This window comes from Coregonus clupeaformis, chromosome 18 (assembly GCF_020615455.1).
Source record: "Coregonus clupeaformis isolate EN_2021a chromosome 18, ASM2061545v1, whole genome shotgun sequence".
Classification (NCBI taxonomy): Eukaryota; Metazoa; Chordata; class Actinopteri; order Salmoniformes; family Salmonidae; genus Coregonus; species Coregonus clupeaformis.
This window is the reverse complement of record NC_059209.1, coordinates 47736272-47756455: the sequence shown is the minus strand read 5'-3', so window position 1 is coordinate 47756455 and position 20184 is coordinate 47736272. Positions and strand designations below refer to the sequence as shown.

The 20184-nt window shown below is 44.6% G+C and overlaps 1 protein-coding gene across 5 annotated transcripts in view; it reads left to right on the top strand.

Annotated features, from left to right (window-relative positions):
- LOC121530891 (adhesion G protein-coupled receptor A2) overlaps positions 1-19734 on the top strand; it is a 59975-nt gene extending 40241 nt beyond the window's left edge. For 4 of the 5 annotated variants that reach the window (XM_041836234.2, XM_041836235.2, XM_041836233.2 and 1 more), the window contains 17 exons: positions 5113-5184; positions 6515-6586; positions 6693-6764; positions 7072-7235; positions 7898-8111; positions 8398-8562; positions 8670-8868; positions 9055-9204; positions 9430-9591; positions 9686-9886; positions 10234-10423; positions 10571-10782; positions 14454-14581; positions 14746-14869; positions 14958-15124; positions 16009-16098; positions 16264-19734. In XM_041836234.2, coding sequence (XP_041692168.1) covers positions 5113-5184; positions 6515-6586; positions 6693-6764; positions 7072-7235; positions 7898-8111; positions 8398-8562; positions 8670-8868; positions 9055-9204; positions 9430-9591; positions 9686-9886; positions 10234-10423; positions 10571-10782; positions 14454-14581; positions 14746-14869; positions 14958-15124; positions 16009-16098; positions 16264-17674 — 3793 coding nt within the window. In that variant the 3' untranslated portion in view covers positions 17675-19734. The remainder of the gene's footprint in view (positions 1-5112; positions 5185-6514; positions 6587-6692; positions 6765-7071; positions 7236-7897; positions 8112-8397; positions 8563-8669; positions 8869-9054; positions 9205-9429; positions 9592-9685; positions 9887-10233; positions 10424-10570; positions 10783-14453; positions 14582-14745; positions 14870-14957; positions 15125-16008; positions 16099-16263) is intronic. The other variant, XM_041836236.2, reaches the window with a different exon arrangement.
- The last annotated feature ends 450 nt before the right edge of the window (positions 19735-20184 follow it).

The window sequence follows — 20184 nt, the reverse complement described above, 5'->3', positions numbered from 1 at the left end:
TCTCATAACACAAAAACATTGAAAAAACATTCACTTCTAACAAGAATGTTATCCGAACACATTTTGTCTGTTCTTTAAAGTACCCAGCATGTTTTTTTAGGTTGTGGGAACATTGTGGGGTTATGACAAGATATAGGTTCCCAAAACACTAAAACTGTCCAGTTGTGCTGACATTCAGATAATGTTTGTATCAAGGTGCACAAAACATTCCTTTGATGTTGCAATAATGTTGACAGAACAGCCTTTCTGAGTTCTTTAAAGGTTCCCAGAACATTTAATTAAGTTATGGGAGTTGTCTGAGATGTTGCAATAATATTATTGTGATATTCACATAAGTCTGTTTTTATGACGTTCATAGCATATTTGTTTTAGGTTTAACATAATATTCCATTGACGTTCACACTATATACATTTACCTTCTCTTGGAGGTCCTCAGATCATTTCAAGAACATTTAGAAAATGTTATATTTAAGTTTTACCTAATATTACCACAACATTCTCAGCATGCAAATGTGTAGCTCTTTAAAGCATATTGGAATACATCTCCATGATGTTTCTATCCAGATAAAAATGGTAATTCACATTTGAGGACTGTATTGTAGGTGATATAGAGACACATGGTATTTTAATTTAATTCATAGGACATTTGAACAGCATTTAATCATACAGACGCAACCAGATGTTTTCCACTTCATATGTTGACAATCTGCACATTATTTAATTCATAGGACATTTGAACAGCATTTAATCATACAAACACAACCATATGTTTTACACTTCATATGTTGACAATCTGAACATGTGGGGTTTGAACCTGCAATGTTTGGTTCCCAAGCCAGGTCTTTTATCCCAAGCCAGCATTCAATCATACATCCCAGACATCCGCACAACTGGACAGTTTTTGTGTGTTGGGCATATCTATTGTGATGTCCCCACAATGTTCTTACCAGACTTTTCTCACAACCTAAAGAAACATTCTGGGAACCTTTAAAGAACAGATTAAATGTGTTCTAGGAATGTTCTTGTAACATCAGGCGAATGTTATATACAAACATTCTATAATCATCAGTACGACTGGACAGATTTAGTGTTATGAGAACATTGACCACGACCTAACGAATGTTCTGGGAACTTTCACAGAACCAATTTTGGTTTGCTGGGTATATTCTGTGGTTCTTGGTGTATCAATGTAATGTAAGTATGTGTGTGTGTTTACGAGGAAAAGTGTAGGCTATGTCTAAGTCACAGGAGGTTGGTGGCATCTTAATTGGGGAGGACGGGCTCGTGGTAATGTCTGGAGCGGAAAAAGTGGAATGTTATCAAATACATCAAACACATGGTTTTCATGTGTTTGATGCCATTCCATTCACGCCGTTCAATCCATTATTATGAGCCGTCCTCCCCTCAGCAGCCTCCTGTGGTCTATTGTGCACAGATTGCGTGTGTGTTTGTGTAGTACAGTAAGTGTGAGTCTGAGACACAGTAGTCACCATGAGGGAGGAAGTGGTGGGCAGCCCCACCTTTCATCACGGTGCTAATGAGCCCCGGGACACGCCAGGCTGGAAACAGTAGCATTGTTCTCCCCGCCCTGCTTAACAGCTCCAACGCGGCTTCTGACTAACTCTCTCTCTCTCTCTCTCTCTCTCACACACACACTCATACGCACACACACTAACATACACACACATACAAACACACACACACGTATGCACGCACGCACACACACACACACACACAGACAGACAAACATATTGTAATTTGCACTCTCACACACTCAGACATTTTCTTAATGCAAGCGATTTCTTGCCCTCTCTCTCCCTCTCTCTCTCTCTCTCCATACATGTGCTGACTATGGTTTGCAGGTCAGCGTTGAAGCACATACAGTGGGGAAAAAAAGTATTTATTCATCACTTAAAAAGATGAGAGAGGCCTGTAATTTTCATCATAGGTACACGTCAACTATGACAGACAAAATGAGAAAAAATAATCCAGAAAATCACATTGTAGGATTTTTAATGAATTTATTTGCAAATTATGGTGGAAAATAAGTATTTGGTCAATAACAAAAGTTTCTCAATACTTTGTTATATACCCTTTGTTGGCAATGACACAGGTCAAACGTTTTCTGTAAGTCTTCACAAGGTTTTCACACACTGTTGCTGGTATTTTGGCCCATTCCTCCATGCAGATCTCCTTTAGAGCAGTGATGTTTTGGGGCTGTCGCTGGGCAACACAGACTTTCAACTCCCTCCAAAGATTTTCTATGGGGTTGAGATCAGGAGACTGGCTAGGCCACTCCAGGACCTTGAAATGCTTCTTACGAAGCCACTCCTTCATTGCCCGGGCGGTGTGTTTGGGATCATTGTCATGCTGAAAGACCCAGCCACGTTTCATCTTCAATGCCCTTGCTGATGGAAGGAGGTTTTCACTCAAAATCTCACGATACATGGCCCCATTCATTCGTTCCTTTACACGGATCAGTCGTCCTGGTCCCTTTGCAGAAAAACAGCCCCAAAGCATGATGTTTCCACCCCCATACTTCACAGTAGGTATGGTGTTCTTTGGATGCAACTCAGCATTCTTTGTCCTCCAAACACGACGAGTTGAGTTTTTACCAAAAAGTTCTATTTTGGGTTCATCTGACCATATGACATTCTCCCAATCCTCTTCTGGATCATCCAAATGCACTCTAGCAAACTTCAGACAGGCCTGGACATGTACTGGCTTAAGCAGGCGGACACGTCTTGCACTGCAGGATTTGAGTCCCTGGCGGCGTAGTGTGTTACTGATGGTAGGCTTTGTTACTTTGGTCCCAGCTCTCTGCAGGTCATTCACTAGGTCCCCCCGTGTGGTTCTGGGATTTTTGCTCACCGTTCTTGTGATCATTTTGACCCTACGGGGTGAGATCTTGCGTTGAGCCCCAGTTCGAGGGAGATTATCAGTGGTCTTGTATGTCTTCCATTTCCTAATAATTGCTCCCACAGTTGATTTCTTCAAACCAAGCTGCTTACCTATTGCAGATTCAGTCTTCCCAGCCTGGTGCAGGTCTACAATTTTGTTTCTGGTGTCCTTTGTCAGCTCTTTGGTCTTGGCCATAGTGGAGTTTGGAGTGTGACTGTTTGAGGTTGTGGACAGGTGTCTTTTATACTGATAACAAGTTCAAACAGATGCCATTAATACAGGTAACGAGTGGAGGACAGAGGAGCCTCTTAAAGAAGAAGTTACAGGTCTGTGAGAGCCAGAAATCTTGCTTGTTTGTAGGTGACCAAATACTTATTTTCCACCATAATTTGCAAATAAATTCATTAAAAATCCTACAATGTGATTTTCTGGAGAAAAAAATTCTCAATTTGTCTTTCATAGTTGACGTGTACCTATGATGAAAATTACAGGCCTCTCTCATCTTTTTAAGTTGGAGAACTTGCACAAATAGTGGCTGACTAAATACTTTTTTTCCCCACTGTACCTAACAGATATGGCAAGGTAGCGTAGTTCTGTGAGCTCTCTGGTCAGGATAAACTTCCACCTCTGTAAAAAGCTGTGAAGTTGTTGCTAAGTGTTCTGCCAGTGGACTGGCATACTGTGCTGAAAAATCTGGTCAGCTTTGTCCAAGCCTGTCTGTCTTACTGCTTTCAGATAGACACATCCGTCTCTGGTCCACTCAGTCTCAGCCAGGACAACACTACATTAGATCAGCTCTATCATTATGTTACTGTATATACTGTCATTCTGATATGAGTGATGATGGCCCCGGATAGTCCTGACCAAAACTGATCCTGACCAATAAACACCCTGCCTGTATCTCAAGGTATTGTAGCCATGCTACTCTCTCTCTCTCTCTCTCTCTCTCTCTCTCTCTCTCTCTCTCTCTCTCTCTCTCTCTCTCTCTCTCTCTCTCTCTCTCTCTCTCTCTCTCTCTCTCTCTCTCTCTCTCTCTCTCTCTCTCTCTCTCTCTCTCTCTCTCTCTCTCTCTCTCTCTCTCTCTCTCTCTCTCGTAATTACTGGAAACCATTCTCAGAATGAATCTGCCCTGATTTGATCAAAATAGCTCATCTCTTGGACGGAGGACAAGAGTGGGCGAGGAGATGTCTGAGGTTTGGGGGGGGCTAACATTTTAAATGGTGTGATGCGGTGTGGTTAGGAAAATAGATCTGAGATAATGCATTGTGGGATAGTGGAGCAGAAAGTCCCTGAAGTTTCTGGCTACCACAATGGCATGCTGGGAAGGATTGGAATTGGGGGGGGGTGGACTGCTTCCTCCCTAAACGTTGGTGTTGATGTCTGGGAGCTTCTGTAAGGAAATCCTCCTCTGTGACTGTTCCTTGGGGAGCAGGCGTTTTTCATGCTGTAGGAACAAGGATCACATTGCCTTCACATGTCAGCCCTGTCCTGCCTACAACCCTTTGTCTGATGACCTCCTCCAACCTTGCTATTCCCACCTGGCCAATAAAGAGCTTCCCTGAGTTTCAGAGGTTAATTCTCCGGCAGGTCTGACTGCGGATGGAGAAGGGTATGTGGTTGAGTGGTTTAACACATGGGCATGGCTGAGCAAGGCACGGCAAGAGGGTGGGGTGAAATGTGACGGGTAGTATGAAATTAGATCTTCAAAGGTAGAAATTCATATTTATGGTTTGGCAATAGCCAGAGTAACTTTATCTTGGGAAGAGTTGTTTTCAAAGAGTACCGAAAGTGTATGCACTCCTCTTTGATTCCAGCAATATTTTCTTTGGTCAAGTATTGGCATCCTTGCTAGACCCAAGTCCAGGTGGCTGTTGGGGTAAGATTTCCAAACCATCTGAATGCAGAAATATCCTGCTGTGTCCCACTGGTGGGGCCATGGTTGGAGCATATGTATCCACTCCCAGTCATTTGAAAGAAACCTCTGTATTGCTGATCCAGGCTGAATATTGTATCCAGCTATTCACTGTTCATACTGTATTTACTCAGAAATGAATATGTTTTAATGAAACCCTGGTGATTGCCCTCAAGCCTTAGTTTGGGGATGTTATGGGCCAATGTTTCAACTAGTTCTGTGCAAGGCCCTAGGTCTCCTCATTGACATGCAGTCTAATGTCTTATATTATTTTAATTTCTCTTTCTCTCTCCCCCCAGGGACCTCAGGAGCAACCTCATCAGCACCATCATGCCTGGAGCCTTCCAAAGTTTATCTAAACTTCGGAAGCTGTAAGTGCATACAGTATCAGCTCTGTTTTCATTATATCTTGTGCACTGTAAACAGTCATATTACGTATATAAATAGTGGGTTTAGTTGCCACGGTTTCCCTGCATGGCTCTGTATTGAGTATTTTCAAAACCAGCACACATAGTCACAACATTTTATGACACATAAAACTGTATGTAAAAGCCTGGCTGGCTCAGAGATGTGTTGTGGATGACTGTGCTAAGTGTATGTGCTGGTCTGTGCTGATCTCTGTGGGGCCTGGGATGACATGTCTAGTGCCCTGCTCTGCCGCCATGGAAACCTCAGGGCCACGCAGAGGCTCCTCACACGTCATTGGATGTGACAGGGCAGCAGTTTGCGGTCGCTCGTAGCTCACTCATTGTGTGTTTGGACAATCGGCTCTGGTCCTCTGCCCTGCGCTGCATGACTCTCTTTTCCCCTCCCTGAACTGCTTGTGTTTTCCCTGCAAGGTCTGGGGCTTTTCAAAACAAACAGGGAGAGATAAAGACACACTCTCGACAGCTCTCTGCTGGGTTTTGTCAGGGGGACAGTGGAACAAGGCTCACTCTGACACTGTCCTTATACCATGCAGACACAGCATGCAGGGGCTGCAGAGTGCATTTGCTCCTTCTTTGGTGATAAGGCTTTACAAGAGGCTCTATGGTCTATGTCGATAAGGAAGATTCACAGGTCACGAGAGTGTTGCAAAATTCAAATTCCTTATCCTGCTGTGTTACACACTGGCTAGTTGAATGAATGGAAATTGTGAAAGATGTGCCTACAGGCCAAGAAACCCACTTTGGATAAGACTTTGTTATTGTAAACAAATTAAAATAAGAAGCGGAAGTCTATTGGCCAATGTGCTGGAGAAGCCAGTTGTTCCCAATGAGATCACAAAAACAACATGCAGAGTGTCAAGATTAGGGTTGCAAAGGTACCGGTAATTTACCAAAGTTACCGGAATCTTAAGTAATTTTGGTAATTTATACTTGAATAACTTTTTTAATGAAGAAAGTACCTAATGTGCAATGGCATTATTTTCAATGAACTTTGCAACTCTTCCAACTAATTACTTTTTTCACAATAGCCATCAGTTTGACAACAAAACATTGACAACAAATACATATTGACATAGTCAAATAAATAAAGGTTTGTACAAAATATATATGAAGGATATTTCATGCTGTAACCCTCATTTAAACACCAATGGTATTCATTAAGTTGATGGTTTATATATAGGATAATGTTTTACAGCTTTGTCATTCTATTTTGTATTTAAAAAATTATCATTATTCACCGCTGTGCTCTCACTGTCCTTGTTATCTCTCCTAGTGACCTGTCCAACAACCGCATTGGCTGCTTGACTCCAGACATGTTCCAGGGACTCACCAACCTCACCAAACTGTAAGCAGCCTAAATGACTGACCATAAAGCAACACATCCTAGTGTAGTATTGTGGGTACCTAGTACAGTGATCATGATTACACATCTGTCTGTTTTCTCCTGTTAGGAACCTCTCTGGGAACATCTTATCTACCTTGGACCCGGGGGTCTTCCAGGAGATCCCCTCTCTTAAGCTTGTGTGAGTACTGTTCACTGCTCCTAACTGTCATCACCTTTTTCACTGTTTGCTCCAGACAGATGTTTGCATAATCTTCGTAAGCGATATAAATGCAATCTAGGCAATCTGATCACATTTTTCTCCCAATAGGCTTAGTTCAAGCAATGGACAGCCTTTTGTCACATCTGACATGTTGATCCTATAATGGACCACCAGAGAATAGATCTGAACTGTTGGGCAACATGCCGTTAGAGGGAAAGTGACCCGCTCCTCAGTGTAATCTCCCTTGATGAATGGTGTTGTAAAATTCCCTGCTTTTTCTCACCAGGAACTTTAACTCTGACTTTCTGTCATGTGACTGTGGGCTGCGCTGGGTGCCGGGTTACTTTCGCACCAGTACAGCCTGGCTGGGGGACGAGACCATCTGTGCCTATCCCAGGAACCTCCATGGAAAGCTCCTGCGTGAACTGAGGGAAAGTCAGCTGAGCTGTGGTGAGTGTGTGACAGGAAATTGAATGCATATGAATGCGGTGGTTCACCACTATCACCCCTCAAATAGTATGAAAACTTGACAATATGAATGACAGAGTAATCGTTTTCTCATGCTGATATTATGAGATGTCCCTAATCTGTTAGGTAGGTGTCCCCTGTAGCTCAGTTGGTAGAGCATGGCGCTTGCAACGCCAGGGTTGTGGGTTTGTTTCCCACGGGGGGCCAGTATGAAAATGTATGCACTCACTAACTGTAAGTCGCTCTGGATAAGAGCGTCTGCTAAATGACTAAAATGTGTTTGTGAAAAGTAATAAGCTGTGAGTGAGCAAGTAGAAACACATAAGAAGCGCAATAAAAACGCAAAAGACCAATGTTTTGCTATCTCCAATTACCTGTTTTCTATTGTTTTTCCTCTTCCACTCAGTGGGCTGTCTTTCCAAGTGCGCCAGCTAGCTTTGTTGTGCTTCCTCTGCGGTCAGCCTTTATGAATTGTGGCTGTCTGCATCCAATATTCCTAAAAAAGCAGGCTCATAATGGCTTCATCTGAAATATTTAGCTGAGGTTGTGTAATGAGAGAGCAACAGAAGTAACCTAGAGTGATTTGTTATGGTCTCATCTGCCTTCCCTTCTCCTGGCTGTGCTGTGTTATTCTCCTCACTCAGACGGGCCTCTGGAGCTGCACACCCTGTCTCTCCTACCCTCCCAGCGCCAGGTGGTCTTCAAGGGGGACCGGCTGCCCTTCCACTGCACCACCGCCCTGGTGGACAAAATCACTGCGCTGCACTGGCGCCACAACGGCCAGCTGGTGACCTCTGACCCTGAACAGGGCGTCAGTCTAGAGGCCAGCGTGGTTCATGACTGCACCTTCATCACCAGGTAATGTTACAGTACTGAGGGGTCCACTGGTATATTTGTCGTTCCCAGCACTGTCTTCTTACCTTTCATTGTACTCCTCAATTATGTCTTATTTTCATGTTTTCAGTATAAGGTCTAAGTGAAATATGTTTTTGATTTAGTAATATGTTTGGCCAGTGTTTGGTTCACACAAATTGACGAAAAAAACAACACTGTTTGTTTAGTTTCTGCTGATAGGACATGTTGTGTAGTGTGCTGTCTGTGTATGTGTGATGGCAGTGACTAATGTGCTGTCTCCTCGTTGCAGTGAGCTCATCCTGTCCAACGTGCATGTGGAGGCCAGTGGAGAGTGGGAGTGTGTGGTGGCCACTGGGCGGGGCAACACCTCCCGCAGCGTGGAGATAGTGGTGCTGGAGAACAGCGCCTCCTTCTGTCCGGAGGAAAGAGTCACTAACAACCGGGGAGAGTTCAAGTAAGGAAGAAAACAATAATTCCCCTCTCCAGAAACAAAATCCACAATAATAACAGTCCTTCTGATTAAAACATGCTGCATCCTCCTCCCTTGGTGTTTTTTTCTAGGTGGCCCAGAACCCTGGCAGGTATCACCTCCTACCAGTACTGTCTGCAGCTGCGCTACCCATCCCTGTCCATGGGTGGCGCTGTGGAGCAGAAGCAGGCATCACGATACTGTGACCGCTCAGGGAGCTGGGAGGAGGGAGACTACGACAACTGTCTCTACACCAACAACATCACGCGGGTCCTACACACCTTCATCCTGGTCAGTGCCAGGGGTTGTGCTTGGGCTGTCCCAAATTCATTTAGCCCACTACCTATGAAATCAAAGTATGATACATACTTATGGTAGTAATATTTAAATAGTTGTTGCCTGAAAGGTAAATGTGTAAAAGTAACAAAACATATGAGTTATTTGCTTTAAAATAATCATACTTCTCTCTTTTTCCAGATGCCAATCAATACCTCTAATGCGGTTACTCTGGCACATCAGGTGCGCATATACACTCTGGAGGCATCCGGTTTCACTGACACCATGGACGTGATGTACGTGGCCCAGATGATGGAGAAATTCATGGAATATGTCCGACCACTGCGAGAGGTGGACCGATGAGATCTATAAACCCTCAAAGCATGTTTTATGGGTTTTATTTTGTGTCTGCATTGTCTTGAATTGGAAATAGTTGATAGGGACTTTTTGACTTGAATATTCATGATTACCTTACGTTCGTGATTACGTTTCTTTCTGCCCCCTGTGTTTATGCGAATGCCTGTATTTTTAATGCTTGTTTTTTCATGTCTTTACCTGTGTGTATGTGTGTGTCAGCTGTCAGTGGTGCTGGTGGAGATTGGCAGTAACCTGATGCAGGTGGATAATCAGATCCTGACCCATGCCCAGAGAGAGAAGAAAGCCTGCAGCTCCATAGTCCACTCTCTGGAGACTCTGGCCTGGCCCCAGCTCCACAGCCATGCCCAGGACCTCTCCATGGTACAAAAACTGTTCCATTTGAACATGTTTTTAGGTTCTATATTATTTTTACCTAACAGTCCTAAATGTAATCTGCATTGTTTTTCCCCTATAGCTCTCCAGGAACATTGTAATGGAGGCCCATCTTATCCGTCCGGCACACTTCACTGGCATGAGCTGCACAGCTTACCAACGCCGGGAGACCTTGTTAGGCAACCTTGGGATGGAGGGGGCAGAGCCCACCCACGAACAGCAGCTCCGCTTCCGCTGTACCACGGGCACCCACAACACCTCCATAAACAACTTCCCCATGAAGGTAAGCAATGTCTCTGTCTCCCTCACCCAGACCTGAACCCAACCTCACCCACAAACAGGACTGTGGTTGTGTGTCTGTGGTACAATGGCAGACAGTGCGTACGGTTCTCATTAGAGGGAACACACCTCAGGGCTTGACATACTGGAGATGGCATGGATCCGCATGTAGCACAGTCATTTACAACAGCTGACATGGAAGAGGGAGAAAATCCCTCTCTCTCTCTCTCTCTCGCTCTCGCTCTCTCTCTCTCTCTCTCTCTCTCTCTCTCTCTCTCTCTCTCTCGCTCTCGCTCTCGTTCTCGCTCTCTCGCTCTGTCTCTCTATTTCTCTGTCCCTCCCTCCCTCTAGAATGCTGTAGCCCTGGCCTCTGTGGTCCTCCCTGCCTCTCTGTTCCCCCCGGACGCCCCGTCAGACTGTAAGCTCCAGTTTGTGGCGTTCCGTACAGGGAGGTTCTTCCCTTTCTCAGGGAACTCCAGCGGTCCTGGAGAGCACGCCCGCAGACACAGTGTCAACAGCCCTGTCATCTACGTAGGCCTAGGTGAGGGAGCAGCTATTACACTTTTATTACACAATTCAACAAATTTACAGAGACGGGTCAAACCTGGTTATTTTAAGATATTACATAATACAAATGTATGAGCTGGTGACAGTGATAGAGATGGTCATCTCCTCCTTTGTGTTGCAGACGGGTGCAGTATGTGGAACCACTCAGAGCCCATCTTGGTGTCCCTGCGCCACTCGATCCCGGGAAGTGACCCGGTGGCGGCCCACTGGAGCCTGCAGGCCCTGCAGCAACAGCAGGGGGGGTGGAGCCTGGAGGGCTGCCTACTGGCCCACGCTGACTCTGCCACCTCCACCCTGCGCTGCTCTGTGCTCAGCAACTACGCCGTGCTGCAGGTAGGGCGAGAGCACATCCTAGGATCACTCACCCACTCTCAGAGACACATGGTGGATGTAATGTAATGATGACTCTGCACAACACGCACTGCACAACACGTCACTTCCTGTTGAACGCGGAATGAGGGAGAGCTCGGTTTGTTGTTTTGGAAAGTTTTGAAAGTCTATTGAAAAAGTTTGGTTACTAGCTAGATCCCACAATGTGGTTGGCTTCAGTTCAGGACCTCTACTATCTGTCCAGTGATCTTACCGACCAATGCCGGGTCTAAGGAGCTGCTTGGCGTAGCAGCTAGCTAGCTGCCTACCAAGCTAGTGGCGTTTTCTTGAGGGCTTGAACGCAGCCTGCGACGTGGATAGCCATTGTGGCTGGGACCGCGGATTGGCCCGGGCTTGTGGTTATCTAGATCCCTGCTGTTTGTTGTTGTTGTTTCCAATATTCCCTTCGACCTGCCCTGTCTGGAACGGCAAGGAGTAACAGCGTAACCTACGTTGCTACCATGACAAAGACCAAAGCTGGCGGGAGTACCATTGAGGACAGTGGTGTCTCTCTATCACATGTGAAGGATCTTTTAATCAAACAAAAATAGTTCTACAAACAGTTGTTACAACAACAAGAAAATAGCTTCAAGTGTTGTGTCCAAATACTGGTGGAGTCAACTAATAAAATAATGGACGACCTGACCAGAGAGGTCCAGGACCTGAAGAACAGTTTGCAGTTCTCCCAGGGTCAGCTCGATGAATTTATATAGAAGAACGGCAAGATGACAGCAATTTGTAAGTCAGTGAGAGAGGACATCAGTTCTGTATGTGAATCCATGATAACAATGATGGAGAAATCAAATTATCTTGAGGGACAATCAAGGCAGAACAACATTGTTGTGTACGGAATTGCAGAATCTCCACATGAGACCTGGACGGCGTCTAAGGACAAAGTGAGGGAAATGAACTTGGAGAAACAGAAGATGGACCACAGGATGATTGAGGTTTGAGCGCGCTCACAGGACTGGAAAACCCACCACCAGCCCAGGTGACAGGCCCAGGCCAATATTAGTCAAGTTCCTGAGGTTCAAGGACAAGGTAGCTGTTCTGGAAAGAGCCAAGAACTTGAGAGGAACGTATATCTTGCTCAACGAGGACTATCCTGAAGCTGTGCGCCAGAAGAGGAAAGAACTTATCCCAGCCATGAAAGCTGCCAGAGCGCGTGCGGACATTGCTTACATCCGCTATGACAGGCTCATTGTCCACCCTCCCTCCCAAAAACCAAGAAGGGATGAGAGAGCCAAGCCTATGGGTTTGTATCTTCAACCCTGCTGCGCACACACACACACACACACACTTACACACACAAACTGATTAATGGACTGCTGAATGTATTTTTTTTTCTCTTGCTTTGTTTGCTCTTTTCCATATTATGTCTATCTCTGATAAGCTACCCAGGAAAGGGATGAACATAGTCCATATTAATATATGTAGCCTTAGAAATAAAGTTAATGAAATCAATAACGTGCTAACATCAGATAACATTCATATATTAGCAATTTCTGAGACTCACTTAGATAATTCATTTGATGATACAGCATTAGCAATACAAGGATATAACATCTATAGAAGAGACAGGAATGCTTATGGGTGAGGTGTTGCTGTATATATTCAGAGCCATATCCCTGTAATGCTTAGAGAAGATCTTATTTCAAGTGTTATTGAAGTGTTGTGGTTGCAGGTTCACCTGGCACATCTAAAGCCTTTTCTTTTGGGGTGTTGCTATAGGCCACCAAGTGCTAACAGTCAGTATCTAAAATGTTTGGGTGAAATGCTTGATAGGGTATGTGATGTAAACAGAGAGGTCTACTTTCTTGGGGACCTGAATATTGACTGATTTTCATCAAGCTGTCTGCTCAAGAGGAAGCTTCTCACTGTAACCATTTCCTGTAATCTGGTTCAGGTTATTAATCAACCTACCAGGGTGTTTACAGACACTACAGGAACACAATCATCCACATGTATTGATCACATGTTTACTGATACTGTAGAACTTTGTTCTAAAGCTGTATCCGTACCCATTGGCCGTGTGGTGCCAGGACAACAACCTCTCCCTCAACGTGATCAAGACAAAGGAGATGATTGTGGACTACAGAAAAAGAAGTGGACCGAGCACGCCCCCATTCTCATCCACAGGGCTGTAGTGGAGCAGGTTGAGAGCTTGGTGTCCACATCACCAACAAACTAACATGGTCCAAGCACGCCAAGACAGTCGTGAAGAGGGCACGACAAAACCTATTCCCCCTAAGGAGACAGAAAATATTTGGCATGGGTCCTCAGATCCTCAAAAGGTTCTACAGCTGCACCATCGAGAGCATCCTGACTGGTTGCATCACTGCCTGGTATGGCAACTACTCGGCCTCCGACCGCAAGTCACTGCAGAGGGTAGTGCGTATGGCCCAGTACATCACTGGGGCCAAGCTTCCTGCCATCCAGGATCTCTATACCAGGCGGTGTCAGAGAAAGGTCCTAAAAATTGTCAAAGACTACAGCCACCGTAGTCATAGACTGTTCTCTCTGCTATCGCATTGGCAAGTGGTACCGGAGCGCCAAGTCTAGGCTTCTCAACAGCTTCTACCCCCAAGCCATAAGACTCCTGAACATCTAATCAAATGGCTACCCAGACTATTTGCATAAGTCACGGCGGTTGGATCCAAAAATCTCAAATTTGGACTCATCAGACCACAGGACAGATTTCCACAGGTCTAATGTCCATTGCACGTGTTTCTTGGTCCAAGCAAGTCTTCTTATTATTGGTGTCCTTTAGTAGTGATTTCTTTGCAGCAATTCGACCATGAAGGCCTGATTCACGCAATCTCCTCTGAACAGTTGATGTTGAGATGTGTCTGTTACTTGAACTCTGTGAAGCATTTATTTGGGCTGCAATTTCTGAGGCTGGTAACTCTAATGAACTTATCCTCTGCAGCAGAGGTACCTCTGGGTCTTCCTTTGCTGTGGCGGTCCTCATGAGAGCCAGTTTCATCATAGCGCTTGATGGTTTTTGCGACTGCACTTTCAATTTTCCAGATTGACTGACCTTCATGTCTTAAAGTAATGATTGACTGTCGTTTCTCTTTGCTTATTTGAGCTGTTCTTGCCATAATATGGACTTGATCTTTTACCAAATAGGTCTATCTTCTGTATACCACCCCTACCTTGTCACAAAAAAACTGATTGGCTCAAACGCATTAAGAAGGAAAGAAATTCCACAAATTAACTTTTAACAAGGCACACCTGTTAATTGAAATGCATTCCAGGTGACTACCTCATGAAGATGGTTGAGAGAATGGCAAGAGTGTGCAAAGCTGTCATCAAGGCAAAGGGTGCCTACTTTGAAGAATCTCAAATATAAAATATATTTTGATTTGTTTAACACTTTTTTGGTTACTACATGATTCCATATGTGTTATTTCATAGTTTTGATAAAGACAAACCCTGGAATGAGTTAAGTGTTGGACCCCAGTAAGACTAGCTGTCGCTATTGGCGTCAGCTAATGGGGATCCTAATATATCTAAAGAAAAATTGACTGCACTGGATGAATATTCATGTTATTTTCTCAAGGTCTCAAGATTTTATACCAAGCCCCACAGTGCGGTCATTGCAAAGATATTAATAGTTATCTTTTTCCTAGGAGGTTCCTGACTTCCCTCACTCCCCACCCATGTCAGTGAGGGTACTCCACCCTGTGGTCTATACCTGTACTGCAATCCTCCTCCTCTGCCTCTTCACCATCATCATCACACACATAATACACCACAGGTACCGTGTGTGTGTGTGTGTGTGTGTGTGTGTGTGTGTGTGTGTGTGTGTGTGTGTGTGTGTGTGTGTGTGTGTGTGTGTGTGTGTGTGTGTCTGCTATCTGACCTACCCCACAGTGTCTTTATGTCCATCTAATGCTCTTCTTTGTTTTCTTCCTCCTGCAGTTCTATAAACATATCCAGAAAGAGCTGGCACACGTTACTCAATACCTGCTTCCACGTCGCTATGACCACAGCTGTCTACGCAGGAGGCATCACCCTGACCAGCTATCCAATGGTGTGCCAGGCAGTAAGTCCCTCTCCTCTCAGACCCAGCTCATGCTCTCTACATGTGGTGTGTGTAGGCTGTGTGTATGACCCTGTGTGATTTGTGTCAGGTGGGCATCGCTCTCCACTACTCCTCCTTGTCTACTCTGCTGTGGATCGGGGTCAGTGCTAGAGTCCTCTACAAAGAGGCTGTCTGGAGGATGCCACGGCAACCAGAGGGAGAGTCTCCTGTTCCACCTACTCAGCGGCCTATGCTCAGGTCAGTGATGTCATCAGGGTGAGACAGAGTCAACTTTTATATGAGAAGGTTGTGAGTTATTGTCAAACAGGTCAATGGTTGAGTTGGGAGCTCATTGTGGGGTGCTATTTTAAATGACTGTATTCATGTGAACGGACACCCTAACTGTGTCATATCAAAGACCACCATTGTGTTTAGAACCAAGGATCTTCTGTTTTAGAAAGCCTTGGAGGGAAAAACAGTAGACTACTGCTAAGGCACAAAAGAGCAGCAGTGACAGATGCAGAGTGCTGAACCTAGAGCGGGGGAGGAGAGGAATGTACGAGCCTGGGATAACAGAGGTTGAGGAGAATATCGTAAATCTGGCCAGGGTGATGGAGGGGGCGCACTGTCCCCTCATTACTGCCCCCCTCCCCTCCTCCTCCCCCTTTTCCCCCTCTGCCCTGGTGATCCCTGGCTGTGATCATGTACTGTACTGTTGATCTCTGTGGCTTTCCCAAACCCCTCTGTCGCCCACCGCCGCATGGGGTCAGCCCTTAAATGACGCCTGGCCCTGTGATAAATCACAACCCCCCCAGCAACCTGTTGCCCTTTGTTACACTTTATCAGCTAGCGCAGCTGCCCAACTAACAGCTCAGTTCAGCTCAAGAGATCACAGACAGCTAGCCTAGGGATCACTACAGCTGTGAAATGTATGCTTGCTGGGATAAAACAACAAAGGAGCAAAGCCGCTAAATCTCATACAGAATAAACAGAAACTGAAATGTAATTTGTCATACAGTCCTTGGGTTTAGTTGTTGTTTCCAATATTGTGTCTGGCACATGATACTTCACATCTAAATAAGTTCACTGTCATTTAATCTTACTTTCTTTTTCATCAAATTTTGTTTGATCCCTCTAATTTGTATCTTTCCTGAATACAGGTTCTATCTAATAGCTGGTGGTGTTCCTCTCATCATATGTGGCATCACTGCAGCTGTCAACGTCAACAACTATGGGGCCAACAGCCCTTAGTGAGTGCTTCTCATTTTACCGTTGACCCATTGGCCCTTGACACAGTATATTTTGGTTTAGTGCTTATTCAAGAGCTGAATTTGACATTTTTTATGAGATTTTGAATATACAGAGGAATCCTTCTTTTGCTATGACCTTGCTGACTTTTTTGTGGTATTTTCCAGCTGCTGGTTGGTGTGGCAGCCCAGTTTGGGGGCCTTCTTTGTCCCCGCAGGCTTGGCGGTATTGGTCACCTGGATCTATTTCCTGTGCACTGTGTTTCGCCTGAGGCAGCGGGTGTCCAAAGAGTGCCCAGGATCCTCACTGTCCTCCCCTGTGCCTGAGAGCCAGCCAGCCCTGGGTAGAAGCACTAGTCTCATGTCAACAGACTCTGTGGTGGGGACCATGCACGCTGCGTTGACCCCAGAGGACCAGTACTCCCTGAAGGTGCAGTTCCTGGTGCTGGTGGCCACCCACTTCCTGTTCCTGGCCCTGTGGGGCTGTGGAGCCATGGCCATGTGGCTGACAGGGCACAGCAGCCTGTTGTTTAGCTGTCTCTATGGGGTAGCTGCCACCGTGTTGGGGGTGTTCCTGGTGGTGCACCACTGCTTTCGACGCCTGGATGTGCAGGCCTCCTGGCTGGGCTGCTGCCCAGGGTATTGCCGCTCCCAGCCTATGCCAGCCTACACGCACACCTGCACCACTGTTAGTGGGATGCAGACCACCTCTGAAAAGGGATCCCAGATCTTCATTGGCTGCCATCCTCCAGGGGATCCCCACAACTCCTCATCAGCCAGGTCCTCCTCCACCCCCAGTGGGATCAGCAGTGTGGGCCCTGGGCCCTGTAAGCTTACCAACCTGCTGCAGGTGGCACAAGACAATACCAACAATACCACTCATGCCCCAGCAGGCATCAACACCAGCACCAGTACGGACAATAACAACAAGCAAGCTAACAACCTGCTGCCCACCATAGCCCCTGTCCAGCCTCAGAGGAGGAAGGTCAGTGGCAGAACTAAACAAGGGAGCAGCCAGTATCACCACCGAGGTGAAGGCAGAGGTCACTACCGTCTCAAAGTCATGAGGGCTGGTGGGGGAGGGGGCAGTATGGGAGCACTGGGACCTACAGGTATAGAGCAGCACAACGCTGCCCATCCAGCCCACAAACAGGCCACTAGTGAGAACGGCAGCGTACATCACAGCCACTCTGAGAGCCATGTCAGCCCGATAACCAACTGTAATGGTAGGAGAGTGGGGGAGACAGTGGCTACCAGCCCCTCAGAGGGAAGTGACGGGGGCAGCAGCGGCAGCCGTAAGCCCTTCCCTCTGCTCCCCTCTGTGGCCAGCAGGGTGGCTATGCAAGGTAATAGGCGCAGCGCCAGCCGAGACAATCTGAAACTGGCAGCGGCTGCAGAGCGTGAAGCTAAGCGCAGCTCCTACCCTCTGAACAGCATTACTACCACTGTGCCAGGGGTTGCCCCTAACGGCACCCTCAAGAGCTCTGTGATAGAGCTGGAGTTGGACACAAGTGGCACGGACCATTCCCAGAGCTCTGTGGGCATGAAAAGTATGTGGAAGAGTGAAACTACAGTGTGACCCTAGCTCTTTCCCAGCACCTGTCCACAGTGGACCCTGACAATATTTGTTATGATTGGACTGTTGTTATAGTCTCCTACACCTATACAGATGAATCCTAATATGAGATCCATGTGTGTAACTCAGACTTTCGTGTAAATTATATTGAAAGAATTGCACAAAACTTCTAGTTTCACGTGTGGATCTCAAGTTGGGATTCAGATCATGATGAGGTTTTTTATTTTTAATGTGTAAAAGAGCTAGATTATGGGGTTGTGTTGCTTGCTACTTTTGCGTCCAGCCATTTGGCTTTCCATTACAATGATGGTATGGGATGTGTATGAAGACAACCATGTCCTGTACTCTCAGCTCTGTCACATACATAACAACTGTTTGTTGGGTTTGCCATGAATTCAAGGCCTGTCTTTTGTGTACTTTTGTTTCTCATATTTCAAACCTAAAATACTCATTTATTCTACACGTCACAGGAATTTTTACGAGCTAAGTCTAAAATCAACATAAGATGTTGATTTTGGGTACCTTAAGTAAAGCTTTATTGTTTTATTTGTATTCTTATTCTATGCATATCGACTATAGCATGAAATGGAATCTAAGATTGTCCATTTCCACAGTATGTCTGTGCATTTCCTCTGTGAAGAATCTTTTTGCTTTTATTATATTTTCTTGTAGTATTGTGGGTATGTGGGCATGTGTGTGTGCGTGTGTATGTGTATGCTTGTGTGAATGTGTGTTTGTGTGTGTGATTCTCAATCTAGGATGAGAGAATGCAGATTGTAAAACTTTTTATACTAAATCGTATTGACCTGGATTCAAATACGCATCAGCACTGAGAGGGAACTCCTCCCCTAATAAACAGGATTGAACAAGTATCATTATTTGGACAAATTATTTTTATATGAACTTCCCCATCCTTCTTCATTTTCCCATTTTCTTTTACTGTGCTCTCTCCCTCTTGGAGTTTCAAATCTCTGGATTTACACTTAGTTGAACATGGATGTAGACTGCCCCCTCCAGGATTTCAAACATCATTGTTCATGCACTGATATAAAGGGATGCATCCGTTTAAACTATGTTGAGTTTTCCATCTGCATCAGGAGGAAGGAGAATATTTTAATGGTTGTTTTATTATGCAGTAAATAGCTCTGGTTTATATCACATGAACCAAGATAAGCGCTTACTGAAACACCCCCCTCACATTCACCTCATAAACCAATGGCTTCAAAGCTTTTTACAGTAATCATCAAATACTTCTACACTATTTTTTTCTGTTGATGTACAAATCTCAGAATAAAGGCAAAAACATGTATGACAGAATTCTGGTTCATTTATGCTACATAGTTTTCTGATGTTGCTTCACACACTTTACCATACAATATTGTGTAAAGCCATATTATGCCATTTTGATCTTCAGTATTCTTTTAGCATGTAAGAATGCAACAGCTCAGTTCATCTTAGATACGTTCCGCTAAACAACTCCAATGTGTTCAGGGAAATTATTGTGCCAAAGAATTGTATAGATAAGCAGAGCTTACCTCAACGTCAGTGTTTAGCAAATGGGATACAGTTCATAGATTGTATCCTTATTCTAGGTCCTGAAATCTCCCTTTAGGTCAATGATAATAACATGAGGAAGAACTCACAAAGCTGAGAGTTGTGTTAAGTACAAAGCAGTGGTTGCACTTACCTTCCTTATTATTGTCTGTAGAAAAACCACCATGCTTGTTCCACTAATTTCCATTAGGTGTAAAATGTCAACACGTGCAAGAACACAATGGCAGAATGTGTCCTCTTTTTCACTCATGGTTACCCAGATTGTTAACATTTAATCCATTTACTAACATTCATCCCATTGGTCCTTAAATGATTTCCAAGTTTTGTGTCCACTCTCATCTCGAAATGAAAAAGGGAGATTTTAAAATGCTGTTTGTATATTTATATTTCATTTGTCATAATGACATCAGTATGAAATAACTGTGTTTAATTCAATAATATATTGTTCAAGAATTCCAACTGTGCCTTGTAAAATAAACTCTGATGCAAAATAAATACAATAAATACAACTTTAGTATTTTGTCATTTATTCTCATACTGATGGGGCAATACTGCTTCTCTGATATGAACATGAGGTGAATGCGAATGAAAGAGTCTTAGAAACTCTGTGACTGGCTGTCTGAGCACCAGCTGCTCCTGAAGCCTCTGTTCATATTAGCTGTTCTTGATGTTGTGGTCTAATTTGTGACATCTTGTTCTCTGTTCAACAAAGCTGAAACCTTTGTCACTAAACAGTTCTTTATTACAATTTGTTCTATTAGTGTAGTTTAGAAACAATTAGTCAGCATGTTTACAAACATAAGGTCAGCGTGGTCCTGGGCTGGGGGATTCAGGGATGGTAAATTGATCCTAGACATTATATATATATATATATATATATATATATTATTATTATTATTTTTATTTTTTATTACATTTCAAATTACAATACAATAATTTAAAAAAAAACATAGGACATC